The sequence below is a fragment of the Eumetopias jubatus genome, unplaced genomic scaffold (assembly GCF_037043125.1).
Source record: "Eumetopias jubatus isolate StellerSeaLion01/CBP00866 unplaced genomic scaffold, mEumJub1_p1.0 scaffold_1, whole genome shotgun sequence".
Classification (NCBI taxonomy): domain Eukaryota; kingdom Metazoa; phylum Chordata; class Mammalia; order Carnivora; family Otariidae; genus Eumetopias; species Eumetopias jubatus.
In genome coordinates, this window is record NW_028274807.1 from 117939254 (window position 1) to 117955786 (window position 16533).

Below are 16533 nucleotides of genomic sequence, written 5' to 3' on the forward strand. Positions count from 1 at the left end.
TCTGAGGCAGAGGGAGACAGAAAGAAGCAAGTGCAAGGGCCCAAGGGCAGTAGTCAGCCCACCAGTGAATCAGGAAGACACCTGTTCTCCTGGGCAAACAGTCCCTGCCTGGGCGCTGAGCCTGGCCAGCAGATTATGGGCTGCCTGTCAGACCTCCCTGCCCCCTGAGCCAGGCCGTTGTGCGGAGACAGCGGTGCACAGCCTTGCAGAGACCCTCCTAGTGGTTCATGCTTGGGACTTAGAGGAACAGCAGGAAGACGCTGGTGCAGTTGGAGAGGAGAGAGGATAGAATCAGGGAGAATGGTAACTAGCAACCTCAGTCTTAAAAGGTTAGCGATTTAGGATAAAAATTCCTTTGTTATGTGAACTAACCACCAACTACTTGGGATAGGATTTCAGAGCAACCCCTCCATGGTCTCCTCTGCATCCTCCGTTGCGGTGATGATTTTCTGCCATCAACCATGAGGCTGATACAGAATTTAAGAACCACACCAGACCTAAAGAAAATACCATTCCAGTTTGGAAATTTAAGGCTGGCTCTTTCCATGCCCATCTCTGAGAGAAAGTCTCTCCGCCTGCCCCTCTTTTTATTTCTTCCTTTATAGCATTTGTATCATACTCGTCTTCATTGAGGCAAGACATTGTGCACAACAAAGTCAAAAGAGCCTTGGCATTAGTGTAAAATCACCAATATTCTTTAAAGATTTTATTTATTTATCTGTCAGAGAGAAAGAGGGAACACAAGCAGGGGGAGTGGCAGAGGGAGAACAGGCTTCCCACTGAGCAAGGAGCCTGATGCAGGGCTCAATCCCAGGACCCTGGGATCATGACCTGAGCCGAAGGCAGAGGCTTACTGACTGAGCCACCCAGGCATCCCAAAATTACTAATATTCTTTAAATTACATAAAAAAATAAATAAGTAAAATAGACTTTCTTCACCCCTTCTTCCATCTCTAACTCCCTTATGGGAGACTTTCATTTTCTACTTTATTTCTAAATTGTTTATAAAATGTTTTACAAATCCACAACTTTGACAAGCCCATAACCAATTACTCAATATTATTTTAATTTTTCTTAATCACTTAAGAAAAAAAAAGTGTTGTGTTGACATCTGCTAGACCCAGATTAGCTTGTCTCCCCTAAGTGGTTATTGCGAAGAATTTTGAGGACAGTAGGTAAAATGTATGTACATTGATTGCTGAAGACCTGTTAGAAATAGTAATTTGAGAATTTCCAATGCAGTCTGAAGCTGGGAATATGAGATAGAATTGTAGCCTGCAGAGCCATTTCATCCCCACTCCACTTCCCTCCCAACATAGACCCAATTAAATAAGGTTAGTAGAATCAGGAAGCCTCCAAAATACAGGAGTGGCCATTCATGCGGTTTAATATGGAAAACAAAGTAAGTTCCTTTCTCCAGCATTCAAATCTATTTGTTAATTAAAAGTAAAAGAGCGTGGACATTGTTATAATAAAGGAGAAATCAGGAAAGTGAGATGCAAGCCAAGGGACAGGCAACAAATAACACAGGATTGACAGTTCTCTTACAGATGAACAAGTCTGGTTGACTCATGACTTTTAGTTTTACATGGCTTGCTTGCCAGATGGTGCTTAACCCTCCCTCCAGCCCTGACCTCCAAGGGGTGGGGATCAAGGCTGGGGTGCAGGTGTCTGTCTAGCACATTACTCAGAGGTAAAAACACTGAAAGCTTAATGGTGTTTGAAACAGCTTTGAAATATTCCTTGTTTCCAAATGGCTACATTAAATAAGCAATCACAAAATGGTTGCATTAAAACATGGTGGACACATTTCTCATACGATGGAAAGGAGGGATGATTCTGACTTCCCTTTGCTGTGCTCCAACTTGCCTCTCTGCTCTTCCGTGCCCTGTGCATCTCGTACCAGCTTTGTACGTAGGTGATGTTTATTACTGCTGGTTAAATATATATTCAAAAGTGTCTCCAGAATGCTCCCTGTAGATTTATTCATTAATCCCTATCCAGTATGGGGAAGTGTCTCTAGACGGTGAGTTAAGTGCGTGTGAAAATTAGGTATACGGAGTTGAGACTCTTGGGAGGAGGGTGGGAGGTTGGAGTAGGGCAGGGATCAGGAATAAAACAAAACTAATACATTTGACCATGGAACTCTCAGAACACAAGGCTCAAAGGAAACATGTCAATGGGTGAGTGACCATGAGCGTAACTATGCTCCTAGAAATAAATGCTCCTTATTCACTTTGTAGAAATGAATTAAGTGTACTGAAAAGATCCTATTGATAACTCCATATTATATACCATATTCTTACAATAAAGTAAACTAAAGAAAAGGTTATAAAGGAAATCATAAGAGAAAATGTACAGTTCTAAACTGTATGTATCCAAAAAAATCCACATATAAGTGACCCATACAGTTTATTTTTTTTAAAGATTTTATTTATTTATTTGACAGAGAGACACAGCGAGAGAGGGAACACAAGCAGAGGGAGTGGGAGAGGGAGAAGCAGGCTTCCCGCTGAGCAGGGAGCCCGATGTGGGGCTTGATCCCAGGGACCTGAGCCAAAGGCAGATGCTTAACGACTGAGCCACCCAGGCGCCCTGACCCATACAGTTTAAACCTGTGTTGTTCAAGTTCTTGAGGTTTTCACATGAATGGGATACAAGAATGAACTAAGATCACTGAAATTCTCTCTCTCTCTCTCTCTCTCTCTCACACACACACACATATATATATGATATATATCCTTCAATTAGTTTAGTGATTGGTACCTGGAAAATTATGCTGCTAAATATTTTCAACAAAGATATTATACCACAAAGAAAAGAAAAATTGTTACATTAAAAAACTAAATGTACAGGCACATGAAAAGATGCTCAAAATCACTCATCCTCAGAGAAATGCAAATCAAAACCCCAATGAGATATCACCTCACACCTGTTATCAAAAAGACAAGAAATAACAAATGTTGTTGAGGATATGGAGAAAAAGGAACCCTTATACACTGTTGGTGGGAATCTAAACTGGTATGACCACTATGAAAAACAGTATAGAGGTTCCTCAAAAAACTAAAAATAGAAATGCCATACATTTCAGCAATTCCACTTTTGCATATTTATCTGAAGAAAATGAAAACACTAACTTGGAAAGATACCTGCATTCTCATGTTCATTGCAGCATTATTTACAACAGCCAAGACATGGAAACAACCTAAGTGTCCATTGACGGATGAATGGATAAATAAAATGCAGTAGATATATGCAATGGAATACTACTCAGCCATAATAAAGAATGAAATCTTGCCATTTACAACAAGATGGATGGAACTTGAGGGCGTTATGCTGAGTGAAATAAGTCAGACAGAGAAAGGCAAATAACATATGACCCCATTTATATGTGGAATTTAAAACAAAACAAAACAAAAACCAAGCTCACAGATACAGAGAACAAATTGGTGGTTGATAGAGGCAGGAGGTGGAGGGATGGGCAAAATGGGTGAAGAGGGTCAAAGGTACAAACTTCCAGTTATAAAATAAATAAGTCATGGGGATGTAGAATATAGTTTGGTAACTATAGTTAATAATACTGTATTGCATATTTGAAAGTTTCTAAGAGAGTCAAACTTAAAAGTCCTCATCACAAGAAAAAAACAATTTTTTATAACTATGTATGGTGAAGAATGTTAAGTAGACTTAATTCCCAATATATACAAATATCGAATCATTATATTGCACACCTGAAACTAATATAATGTTATATGTCAATTATACCTCCATAAAAAATTTTTTTTAAAGATTTTATTTATTTATTTGACAGAGTGCAACACAGCAAGAGAGGGAACACAAGCAGGGGGAGTGGGAGAGGGAGAAGCAGGCTTCCCGCAGAGCAGGGAGCCCGATGTGGGGCTTGATCCCAGGACCCCGGGATCATGACTGGAGCCGAAGGCAGATGCTGAATGACTGAGCCACCCAGGTGCCCCTACCTCCCTAAAAATTTTATTTTAATTTTTAAAAGTAAAAAAAAAAAAACAACCCGAAATGGAACTATGGCAAGTGAGCTTGAGGCCCAAACACAGCCCAGTAATTGAGATGCCCTCCCCTTGAATGTTATAGCAGAACATTTTCCTTTCCATATGAATGTGTTGCCATAATCAATAATATTGTGCTAAATGCAAGGATCATCTATGAAATCATGGAATTGGCTATTTTCCTCTTTGCAGAGATTGAGGGTATGGCAAGCCCCCTGGTAACAACAGATGTTATTCGTTTGCAGAAAAATGCTCTTTATGTGAAATGTACCTTCCAGCCATGCCTAATCAATATCCAGCTGTCACATATGCATGCACGCATGACTTATTTGGCACATTCTTTTCAAAACTTTTTTTTAAAGATTTTATTTATTTATTTGACAGAGAGACACACAGCGAGAGAAGGAACACAAGCAGGGAGAGTGGGAGAGGGAGAAGCAGGCTTCCCACTGAGCACGGAGCCCAATGTGAGGCTCGATCCCAGGACCCCGGGATCATGACCCGAGCTGAAGGCAGATGCTTAACAACTGAGCCACCCAGGCGGCGCCCCTGGCACATTCTTTTCAGGGACTTCCTAACCAGATCCAATTGGTTACCACATCCAGTAATACTTACAGTTGAGTTTTGGGCCAAGATGCAACAGTGGTTTATTCTCATCAGTTGTGCTCATTTAATTATTTACAAAGTTTTCCAACAACAATTTGAAAATGGAAGGGGAGGCTATGTGAGGTAGTAAGTCCCTTTACTGGAGATGTTCAAAGCTGGCTATCCAGTAGCCTCTCAGGAAAAGGCACCCTACAAAGGAAAGAGTGGGAGGGGTTGGAATTAATAAAGTTTGACTCTGACTTTGCCATCCAACAGCTTAACATCTCTGAGCCTCTGTGTTCTTACCTGAAAATAAGGATAGTATGGATTTACCTTGCAAAGAATATTCTGAGAATTAGAGCTAATGTATGTAAAGTGCCTATCCCAGTACCTGAACACAGTATATGTATTCAGACTACCATAAAGGGGAAAACAGTTGGACTAGGGATGACTCACAGGATTATGTGACGTCCCTATTCTAAGATTTTAAGATTCTAAGTCCCAACCTTTTAGGGTTTTTTAATTTTTTAAAAGATTTTATTTATTTATTTGAGAGAGAGGGAGCACGCGAGAAAGCACTAGTTGGGGGGGAGAGCACGAGTTGGGGGAGAGTGAGACTCCCCACTGAGCAGGGAGCCTGATGCACGGCTCCATCCCATGACCCTGGGATCATGACCTGAACTGAAGGCAGATGCTTAACCAACTGAGCCACCCAGGCACCTCAGTTCTAACCTTTTAAAGGCTTATAGTACTGAAAAGAATTTCTCCAACCACAAATACATGGTGAGTGCTTAGCATGTGCAAAGCACTGTGTTTCAAAGAAAACTGTTCATAAATAATGAGTAGGAACTCAATAATCTTACACACTTGTATAACTCTCAAGTTAAATTCATGAATGCTACCTAAAAGTCCCTATCAAAAGCAAGCCAACAGCCTATGACAATCTCTTACCCAAAGGGTAACTCTGAATTGGGATGAATAAAACATGTAAATGTTATGCCTTTATGGAAAGACAATATAGGCTCTAGCTAGGAAACAGGGAGGGCAGAATTGGGAGAAATAACCCCAGAATGGAGACTGCCATCCTAGCTCAGGGAAGCCGAAGGCTTGGGCAGGTCTGGTCACAGCTTAGGGACTGTTGGGTGACAGATGGCGACCTCCAAACACTCTTTCCAGTGACCTCAGAGGCAGGAAAGGGGAGTCCATCCTAGACCTGGGAGAGGGGATGGAAGCAAGTTGGACGAACAGGAGGCACAGACTGTACAACACAAGTCAATAGCATGGATGGCATACCCTTATCAGCCAAAGTGTCTTGACCCTCCCCCATGCCCCAACCTGTTATTTATAAATTACTTCCATGTAGTACATATTAAGTGTATCATAAAACCTTCACAGAGTATAGACACTGAAAAGGATTTTGAAACAGAAGGTGTAATATTTTATTCTTCACCCTGATCAGTCTTCTTGTGTACCCCACTTTGGAGACCAGTAGTACAGAACAGGTGAACTTGTGGGAGAGAGGGGAGTATGGAATTGTCCCTCCCTGCATAGAACCCCAAAAGGGAAAAACACCATCTACAAGTCTCCCCCTGCTTTTCTTCAAAAGAGAACCCTGTCACCATGTCAGTGAATAGGCAGGAATAGTGCCAGATAAGAACTCAGTGTCCCCACCACACTCTCTCTAGCTTCCAGCCTTCTGCCTGGCCTTCAGATTGCACTTGTCTTCCAAGGTTGCCATAGTTACACCTGATGCCACTGCCAGAAGGTTTTCCACCATTAGGAAGCGCAGACTCTACAATCTGGTAGTGACCATATCTGACCTGAAAGAGTTTGGATGATAACACTAGGACTGTTTTCAATTTTGGGGAAGGGAAGCACTTTGTCTCGACTGTATATTACAAGGAGAGGGAATGAATCTTACAGAGTTCTCTTTATACAGAGTCCTGGGTGCAATTAAGCACTGGATCCACAGTGGGTTTTGTTTTGTTGGTTAATTGGTTTTGGCTAAAAATTAGACTAAGAAAAAATTATTTCCTGCAAAAAACAGGTGTATTATAAGCAAATGTCATAGCATTTTTTTCCCTGTGGACTCTACAAATAGCTACCAGAGAACATCAAATTTGCTGCAGAATTTTTATATATGCTTCATCTTATGATTGTAGAGAGAAACACAAATAAACCTCTAAGTCAGTCTGTAAAAACATCACCAAAGCAAGCCATATGGGGAAAAAAACATTTGTCCAGTTTGCTACAGGTCCCCAGTATGATTGCATTCTGCAGTCGGGACCCCTCAGTCCCAAATGTACAGAACTACGAAACTACAGAACTCCATAGAATTCCAAAAACATTTGTGGTCTTGGTTTGACAGCTTTCAGTGGGGAGAACTAGCTGGTTTCTGCCTCTAAACTCTGGCACTGGCATTCCAATGTAATACTTGGTGATTCTTCTTGTCAAGAACTTGGTAGTCAGGGGCACCTGGGTGGCTCAGTCGTTAAGCGTCTCCCTTCGGCTCAGGTCATGATCCCAGGGTCCCGGAATCGAGCCCCGCATCGGGCTCCCAGCTCCGCGGGAAGCCTGCTTCTCCCTCTCCCACTCCCCCTGCTTGTGTTCCCTCTCTCGCTGTGTCGCTCTCTGTCGAATAAATAAATAAAATCTTAAAAAAAAAAAAAAAGAACTTGGTAGTCAGTCCTGGTTACCTTAGAGATGCCTTATCTCCCAGTGAGCCTTCAGGGAATGGTGGCCAGGCTGCTGCTTCTATCACTTTAGCCAAGCCCATGGGGTGCGGGTGTGGTTCTCACTGACAAGAGGCAGTTAGCTTACTAGAGCTAAACCACAAAACCTAGCCTGTGTAGGATTTGGGGAACACATTTTTTTATCCCCCCCCAAAAATTAAGAAAAGTTAATTCTATAGATTGGTAGTAATTATGGAAAAGTCATAATGCTGGGTTTGGTTTGGTTTGGTTTTTGTTTTTTTTGATAAGCTAGATCAGTTTTGCTGTCCTTAGATCCTATTTACTTGGCTTTGTCAAGGTGTAGCAAAGACAGCTGTTGGGTTGGCACCAAAGAGCTTTCACGACACCAGTCCGTGGCATCTTGATCTTGTGCCTCATGTGCAGTGGGAGATGGAAGAGAAAAGAGAAAAGCAGAAATCACAAAGACTTTCTGAAAGTTAGGTTTCAGATTTTTTGACTTTGTAAAACACTGTTTCAAAGAACATTATATTTTATTATAGACAGTCTCACCACTCTCAGTCATAGAGATAAATATTATTTGATCTAACTAGAGTTTTTACACATTCATTTACAGTCAATTCCATTATTTCACTCCACGTTAACTATTATATTTTCCCCAATTAAGTGAGCTGATTATGCAACTAAAAGATTGGTAAATATGGAAGTTATTATTGGATCAACATTTTCTACAGGCTACAGCTTAGATTGTGGAGTACAAAGAGAACATGAATTTTTTTTCCTACTCTGCCCTAGATTCGAGTTATTCATTCCCAGGATTGATTTATAAATGTCTAAATCGTAATCCCTTTTACAAATTAGCATGGGCCTTTAGCCCAGATGTTAAAGGAAATTTGCTTTAAATTGCTTTAAAACAGTAAAACAACAGTGGGAAAACAGAAAATACTAAAACAAAGCACTAGTTGAGTAACTACAGCAAAATCTCATCTATTTAAAATTCATTCATCAGGGATTGGTGATAGCTGAGAAAGGCACAAGACCAAAGTGTACCTTTGGCCTAATTGTTAAGACTTCGCTAAGTCAATTACTAGTGGAAAACAGTTTTTTAGAGAGAAGGCTGAAACCTCTACTGAGAACGTTTCTAATACCCTTAAGTAATTTTAGACATTTATATATTTTTTAAAGATTTTATTTATTTATTTATTTATTTGACAGAGAGAGAGACACAGCGAGAGAGGGAACACAAGCAAGGGAAGTGGGAGAGGAAGAAGCAGGCTTCCCACCAAGCAGGCAGCCCCATGCGAGGCTTGATGCGGGTCTTGATCCTGAGCCAAAGGCAGACACCCACCGACTGAGCCACCCAGGTGCCCCAATTTTAGACATTTAAAACATTGAATTATTTCTCAGTTATAAATAATCCTTATCAATAATTTAAGTCCTTCTTGAGCCACTACTAAGTCTTCCTTGACCTCCTTGTGGGATTTGCTGTAGTGATGAAGACAGCCTTTCATTTATAAAATGAAAATGAAAGCCTCTTCCTAAATCAGATGCCCTTCTCTACTAGTTTCATTTGTGCAAAGCAGGTCAGATGTTCTGGTTTAAGTACATGAGCTCTAGAAGCAGCTTGCCTGGGTTCAAATCTCCCTTCTACCAATTGGGCATGTTATTTACGGTCGTGGTGCCTCCATTTCCCAGTCTGTAAAATGGAAAAAATAATAATACCTAAAAGATTTTAAAACTGTAAAGCACTTAGAACAGTGCCTGGTCCCTTTAAAATTAGCTCTTGTTGCCATTAACACTGTACTGCAGGTCAGTGAGGCAAGTTAGACTCAGTCACAGCCCCAGGGCATCGCGAAGAGAAACTTCTCTGAAATGGTACATTTTAGAGCAGACAGGTTTTTAAGCCCCTCCTCGCACAAAACTAAAGGGCAGATTTGCTTTCACACCGCAGCGCATCACAACCGTTTTCGATTCTTAAGCCTTCCTTTCTTCTGGCCTCCATCCACCCAACCTAGCCTGCCAGGTACTTCTGGTTAATTATGCATAAGCCTTTTCCAAGCCACCGCCTCCCAGTCTCTACGACTTCGTTCTCCTTTTATTTCGTGCTAGACCGCACCTCCTCCCTGAAGTCCTCCCTCATCAACGCACCCCACTATCTATGATCAGCCCTTGACTCGGGCACAGCTCTGGTTGGGAACCCTTCTCAATAAATTCTTGAGATGGTTAGGGGCTTTTTGAATCGCCCGGTCTTCATCTGAAATTTTTCATGAAAACGTGGAGTTTCAACAGTCCGCCCTGAGCTGTTGGACTTCAGCCCCAAACCAGACTCCTAGCTAAAGACACAAGAACACGAAGATGGGTGGGCTGCGAGCCTCGAGGGCTGGTGAGCGCGACCGGAGTCCCATTTAGGAACGGTTCGTTTGGACAGGACCGGGACGAATGCGAGCGGAGGTTAGTGACGCACCTGAATAAGTCCGCTAGACGAAAGGAGATAAACGAAGGTTTTAATCGTGCAGGCTAAGAGCCGCGTGCGCGCACGCGCGCAAGCGCGCGCACACACAACACATACACGGGAAGCGAGGAGCCTTCTCAGGTATCTGACAATGACACGACTCTGACCCGGACAGGGTCTCAAAGGCCCCCGATTTCCCGAGAACCCCTGCCCCCGCCACCTCCGAAGATTACCGTTAGCACATCTGTCCGCCAAAGCCCAGGCTCCGGCGCGCCAGGCACCCTCCCCCCAAGCCCCGCGGCCACAGCTCCCCGCCCCCCGCGAACGCGGCTGCCCTGTGTCCTCTGGAACGCCTGAGTGACTGTCGGGTTTCGAACCCGGGCGTCGACCCTGGCCCTCGGCGCGCGCAGCTGAGTCGCTGGCGCAGCCTTTGGCCCCCACATCAATCATTTACAGGCCAGCTAGGGCTACTGCGGCCCGAGGAGGGGGGATGGTACGGAACTCGAGACCGGGGACAACTCTATCCCCCAAGGCGGCCGCGAAACACTAGCGGGGGAGGCCCCCGCCCTCCCTCGGTGCGCCCGTCCCTCCCTCCTTCCAGCGCCTAGGCTCCCACATCCCCGCCTCCCTCTCCGGGGGCGGCGGCGGCGGCGGCTGCGCCCGCACCGCGCGAAGCCCAGTCACCGCAGCAGCGCCGCCGCTGCCGCCGCAGTCCGCCGCCGCCGCTGTCGCTGCCGCAGCGCGGGCGGCCGCGAGCCCGTAGCAGGGAGCCTGGCGCAGGGGCCGCCGAGCCCGCGCGCTCCTACCAGTCGCTGTGCTGCTCATAACCTGATTGTTATTTTTATTTATTTATTTATTTTCAGGAACGGTTGCTTCGAATCAGGTCTTTTCTTGAATCTGCAGCGACGCCCCCGGCGCGTGCACAAAGGCTCCGACGGCGGCCGGCGGGGACTGCCGAGCGCGCCGGAGCCGGCGCCAGAGGTCGCCTGTGCGCGCCCTAGCCAAGCCCCAGGCACCATGCCGCGGCGCCTGCAGCCCCGGGGCGCGGGCACAAAGGGCCCGCCGGCCACGACCGCCGCGGCTTCGGAGGCGGCCTCAAGTTCCCACCCCTCCGCCTCCGGGGACCCTCCAGCATCGGCCAAGCCGCTGCTGCGCTGGGACGAGGTTCCCGACGACTTCGTGGAGTGCTTCATTCTGTCGGGCTACCGGCGGCTGCCATGTACCGCGCAGGAGTGCCTAGCCTCGGTGCTGAAGCCTACCAACGAGACGCTCAACTTCTGGACGCACTTCATCCCGCTGCTGCTATTCCTGAGCAAGTTCTGCCGCCTGTTCTTTCTGAGCGGCCAGGACGTGCCCTTCCATCACCCGTGGCTGTTGCCTCTGTGGTGCTACGCGTCGGGCGTGCTGCTGACCTTCGCCATGAGCTGCACGGCGCACGTGTTCAGTTGCCTGTCGCTGCGCCTGCGCGCTGTCTTCTTCTACCTGGACTACGCGTCCATCAGCTACTACGGCTTCGGCAGCACAGTGGCTTACTACTACTACCTGCTGCCGGGCCTGAGCTTGTTGGACGCCAGGGTGATGACACCGTATGTGCAGCAGCGCCTGGGCTGGCACGTGGACTGCACGCGCCTCATCGCCGCCTACCGCGCGCTCGTGCTGCCAGTGGCCTTCGTGCTGGCCGTGGCCTGCACAGTGGCCTGCTGCAAGAGCCGCACAGACTGGTGCTCTTACCCATTCGCGCTTCGCACTTTTGTGTTTATCATGCCCCTCAGCATGGCCTGCCCCATCATGCTCGAGAGCTGGCTCTTTGACCTGCGCGGCGAGAACCCCACGCTCTTCGTGCACTTCTATCGTCGCTACTTCTGGCTGGTGGTGGCCGCCTTTTTCAATGTGAGCAAGATCCCCGAGCGCATCCATCCAGGCCTCTTCGACATTATTGGCCATAGCCACCAGCTCTTCCACATATTCACTTTCCTTAGCATCTATGACCAGGTGTACTACGTGGAGGAGGGCCTGCGCCAATTCCTCAAGGCGCCGCCTGCGGCGCCCACCTTCTCTGGCACAGTGGGCTACATGCTGCTGCTGGTGGTCTGTCTGGGACTGGTCATCAAGAAGTTCCTAAACAAAACCGAATTCTGCAGTAAAAAGTGAACCTCCGCCTTGGAGGAGGCTGCTGGTTTGCCCACCTATTTGTTTGGAGTTTCTGTTGTTGCTGTTGTTGGTTTGTTTTCAAGTTTTGTTTTGTTTCCTTCTTTGCTCAAGGAAGGTGCTGCAAAACCACAGGGAAAAAGTCGAATGCAACAAGGGGGTCTCAGTGCACTTGGGGGCTTTGGAAGAGGGAGATATGGTTCAAGCAAGAGGGAGAGTGCCACTGGTTCTTGCCCCTGGAAAAAAATTCGGGTGGTCTTTCTGACATCCAGGGGTTTTTCAAAGGGAGTGAGTAAAATCCCAAATAAAACCCCGAATAGTTTGGTTTTCCAGTCATCTTCTGCACCAGTGGTAATGAGGAGTAGTCCTGGTGAGGTCAGATATGCAGTAAAGAGGGTAAGTAGACAAAATCCCTGGGTGCTTCCATTTCGGTCTGAGGAATGCTTGGATTTGTAAAAAGAATGGAGCTTTGTAGGAAATGGGCACAAAGACACAAACCCAGGGCTTAACCTACTAGAAAATGCATGGAATGTGAACACAAATTATTTCAAAATGTTTCTCAGATGTTATTTAAATAGTAATATATACAATGATTTTTCACAACTTATCAAAGCCTGTGATATGCACTGAATTTTCTTTGTTACATAGTTTTGAATTTTGCAGCCCTTCTGCATTGCATACACTTGAACTGGACATCAGGGCAAGCTGCTTGAGAATTCTCAACTACTTTTTTAAACAGTGTTTTCTGAAGGCTTATGTGTGTTATGATACAACTGTGAATTATTCTACCTTAGGGACTCTGGTTAAACTATTGTTGAGGAGCTCAGTGGTTTATATACATCCCAGGTTCCAATTCCTTTATTACACAAAGCCCATCTAATTTTTTGTTTTGTTTTTAATTTTATTCTTTCTTTCTCTACTTATTTAAATTGCCACTGGAATAAATGTGCCTTTGAAGCAATGCCCAAATGACTGGTCGTCAGACATAGTTTGCGTGGAGAGAGCAGTAAGAATAAGCTTTTCTTACTTTACTGTAAATCAGGGTCAAAACATTCCATCCAGGAGGGAAGGAAGATGGTGTTGGTTTTAATATTTTGGTAGGACTGAAAGTAGCTTACCAGGAGAAAGGGAGCCAACCCACTAATGTGGCTGTGGTTCTTAATGCAGCCATCAGGGGAGGTGAGAGGACACTATTTTAGACCAATGCCATTTATCCTTGCTTAAAATTAAAAACATAATATTCAGGAATAACTGAGGCAGTTATATTAGGAAAGTCAGGAGCATATTACTTGAGTTGTAAGTGAAGATGTTGAGTTAAATAACATTACCTTTGCATAGTTAAACACTGGTATCATTTGGATCCATACTATGGAAATGAATGGCAGTCACCCTAAATCACTGAAAAATTAGTGAACATGTTCCTGAGATCCTTTCTGACAACCACATTGGCCAATGTTATTTAAGACATTTCTCATAAGTGATAACCTGTACTTGAGATAACAACTCTAGATTAACACAAACCACTGAGGTGGCTTATTTAATTTAACTTATCACACTTCCTGACAAGTCCTTTTGGTTAAGGGCCAAATAAGTCATTGAGTGGGGAGTCTTGACTTAATAGTATAATTTAGATCAAGCACATAAGGTAGATGAACACTTACCTCAGCACTTGGTAGGTTGGAACTCCTAAAAAGATTGCTGTTTTTGTTTATGCTTTTAATCTCTACTGTATTTGTAAACAGAGAGGCTTGGCACAATTCCCTGGAGGAACCAGTATCTTTGTGCGTTAATTTGCACACAGAAGTTAACTTTTTATATGTCTGTATTTAATTTGGAACCTCTTAATGGGATCATAAATACACTTTGCACATTTGCTGATGGGTGTCAGTATCTGATCTTTTGCAAAGTGCAAGGAGATCCCCATTAGGTGATAGAGGCTGAGAATTTGTGCCTAGCACGGATGTTATAGCTAGTTATACCTCAGCTGTAACTTAACTCAGTGCATGTATTCAAGAACAATTGTGGAAATCAGGATATTTCCACGTGCAAACTTATTTGCATGTCATTGTTGTCCCTTCTAGAGCCCTAAAGAATGTTGGTTTGGAAGCTAGAGAAATAGGTTGAGGAGTGTTTGGTGGCTTCCTTGTAAAATGGGACCTCCCCTTTCAGAAGGAACTTTCAAGGGACAGAATTCTAAAAAAGGTCCATGAGTTTGAGAACAAGAAATAAACCCTGTATTTGTCATTTTAAATTTTTGTTGGAGATCTTCTGGGTCTACAAACAATTCTCTTCTCACCCTGTGTCTTTGTCCTTAAGTAGAGGCCATTTAAGGATAAAATTATACCCATATCATTTTCAAGTGGTTATGATGCATGAGCCCAGTAAGGTGACACACTTTTCCCCTCAAAGTTTTCAGACCCACTATGCCCCAGAGAGAATGAGGACTCACTTCCTTCCCTTTGTTGTTTCCTTCCTTTACTTTCTTTTCTCCCATTCCATCTTAGTGTTTATATACCACATATAACATTGACAAAAGGACATTCTAGTTGAAAACAGTTGTTTGGCTTCACTTCCTGTTTGCAAATAGATATATGCTATGTAGGACCAGGGATGATTTGTGAAACCGTGTATGTTATTTGCTAAATTATATCAGATTTCTGCCCAGATAAATGGTGATATTTTAGATTCAGCATATATTTACTGAGTCTCCATTTGCATGGAACTAGCCAAGTATATTATTACATATTTCAGGGGTAATAGGACAATCAGAATGAAATATCTTTAAAAATATTTTTCACATTCTCCACTTTGCGACATCCATTAGGATTCAGTTTTACTTTATTGTGTTCACCTGCTTGAAATGTAGGACAAATTATAAATGTAGAATGTAAGAATGTACTCCATTATCTCTGTAAACCTATTTTGGCAGTGGAATTTTGAAGCATATTATGTAATGCATTTTATTTTTACTTGTTAGTCATGATCTAGATGACATCTCAAGAAGTAGCGTCAGAGAGTCCTGCCTGGGAAATGAAGGTGTTTGACTTTGGAGCCTGTCACCCTGGGGGTTGGTCTGTGGGGTTGACTCAGCTGAGTTAGTTGGTTAAAGGGGGTTGCTTTCTTCCCTGTCCTTGGCAGCTGCACCCTCAGGTGAAAGGGATGACCTTCCCAGACAGAAGTGAGTTTTTTGGTCATGTCATGACTGGCTTGTAAAAATAAGCGTGATCTTTTCCGCTGTCCATACACTTTCTATAAATAGCCCAGGAAGAAAGTATGGGGCTTCAGAGCTAACCAGAGTGGCTTTCACATGTTTCCATTCATAAATCCTGCCCGTAAGTGCTTGCAGTTAAAAACCATTTAGCCTAATTCATTATGCCACTCCAGGGTAATCATTTCTAAGAATGCAAAATTGGGGGGATGGAGGTGATTTTTGTAATTTTTTTCAGATTTGGTGCTGAATCTGAGGGCTCACAGCAATAATAAACAGGGATTGTTACCTGCAAATCTCTTCACAACTCTACGTAGTTAATCTGCACAAAGCTAGAGTAAGAGACAGGTATAATAGGAACTATCTCCATTTCTAGGTTATACCAAGGTGGCAGAATCAAGTTTTCTTTTTTTTTAAAGATTAAAGATTTTATTTATTCATGAGAGACAGAGAAAGAGAGAGAGAGGCAGAGGGAGAAGCAGGCTCCCAAGGAGCAGGGAGTCTGACGCGGGACTCGATCCCAGAACCCTGGGATCACGACCGGAGCCGAAGGCAGACGCCCAACCATCTGAGCCACCCAGGTGCTCAGAATCAAGTTTTCAAACTGGCATTAGAAGTAGGGATGGTTGTGTGCTCACTTGTGAGTGTTTGCTAGTTTGCATGGCTCTGATGCCTGGTCAAGCACAGAGACACCAACTGGAGATGTGTATCTCCATAATTATATATCTATGATTAATAATATCGAATACCTATTTTATATATAGAGATATATAATTTATCATTGTAAAACAGCAAAGTGAGATGTGGTTATCCTTGAATTTAGATTATAGAATCTTAAAAAAGTGTACTTAGTTTTTATCATCTTGGGTTGTTCATCTGTTGAAGTCTTCCACTGCTGACTTCACTCTGTCAGTATCCTTTGAGTTGATTTCCACATTTGTCCACGTCATCCTTTTAGTGATCATTGAGCACCTACTGCATATAAGACATCAGGCAAGGATCCATCCATATTATTACAGCTGTTACCCCTTTGCTGGCGGAACAGAGATGGAAACACCAGAAAGCCCTCTGGCCAGGAACCAAACTCTGACCTTGGCCATAGCAGAATGTCTTAAGCCACTGAATTTGGTTCTTTTCTCCTTTCTGTTAGCATAGGAGCAATGCATAGAATCTTACTTCAGTTAACATGCTAACTTATCCAGAATCAATTTCTTCCTTCCTTCCTTCCTTCCTTCCTTCCTTCCTCTCTCTCTCTCCTTTCCTCCCTCCCTCCCTCCTTCCCTCCCTTCTTTCCTTCCTTCCTTCCTTTTACTGTCTGCTCCTAGGCCTATGTGAATTTTGTGGCTAAAAATAACTAGAGAATTTAATGTAGGATGCAGGTGAAGGGATAGCAGGCATATGTACTTGGAGAGAGTTGAAAATTTTTTT

General features: G+C 44.0%; 1 protein-coding gene across 1 annotated transcript; it reads left to right on the forward strand.

The window, feature by feature from the left end:
* The first annotated feature begins 10766 nt into the window (after positions 1–10766).
* PAQR9 (progestin and adipoQ receptor family member 9) lies at positions 10767–11900 on the forward strand. The gene has a single exon (XM_028099030.1). It carries the CDS (start codon positions 10767–10769, stop codon positions 11898–11900), a length of 1134 nt encoding a protein of 377 aa, XP_027954831.1.
* The last annotated feature ends 4633 nt before the right edge of the window (positions 11901–16533 follow it).

What these genes read in the sequence shown, in the direction of transcription:
- PAQR9 (XM_028099030.1), top strand. Translation starts at nt 10,767, where the DNA reads ATGCCGCGGCGCCTGCAGCCCCGGGGCGCGGGCACAAAGGGCCCGCCG.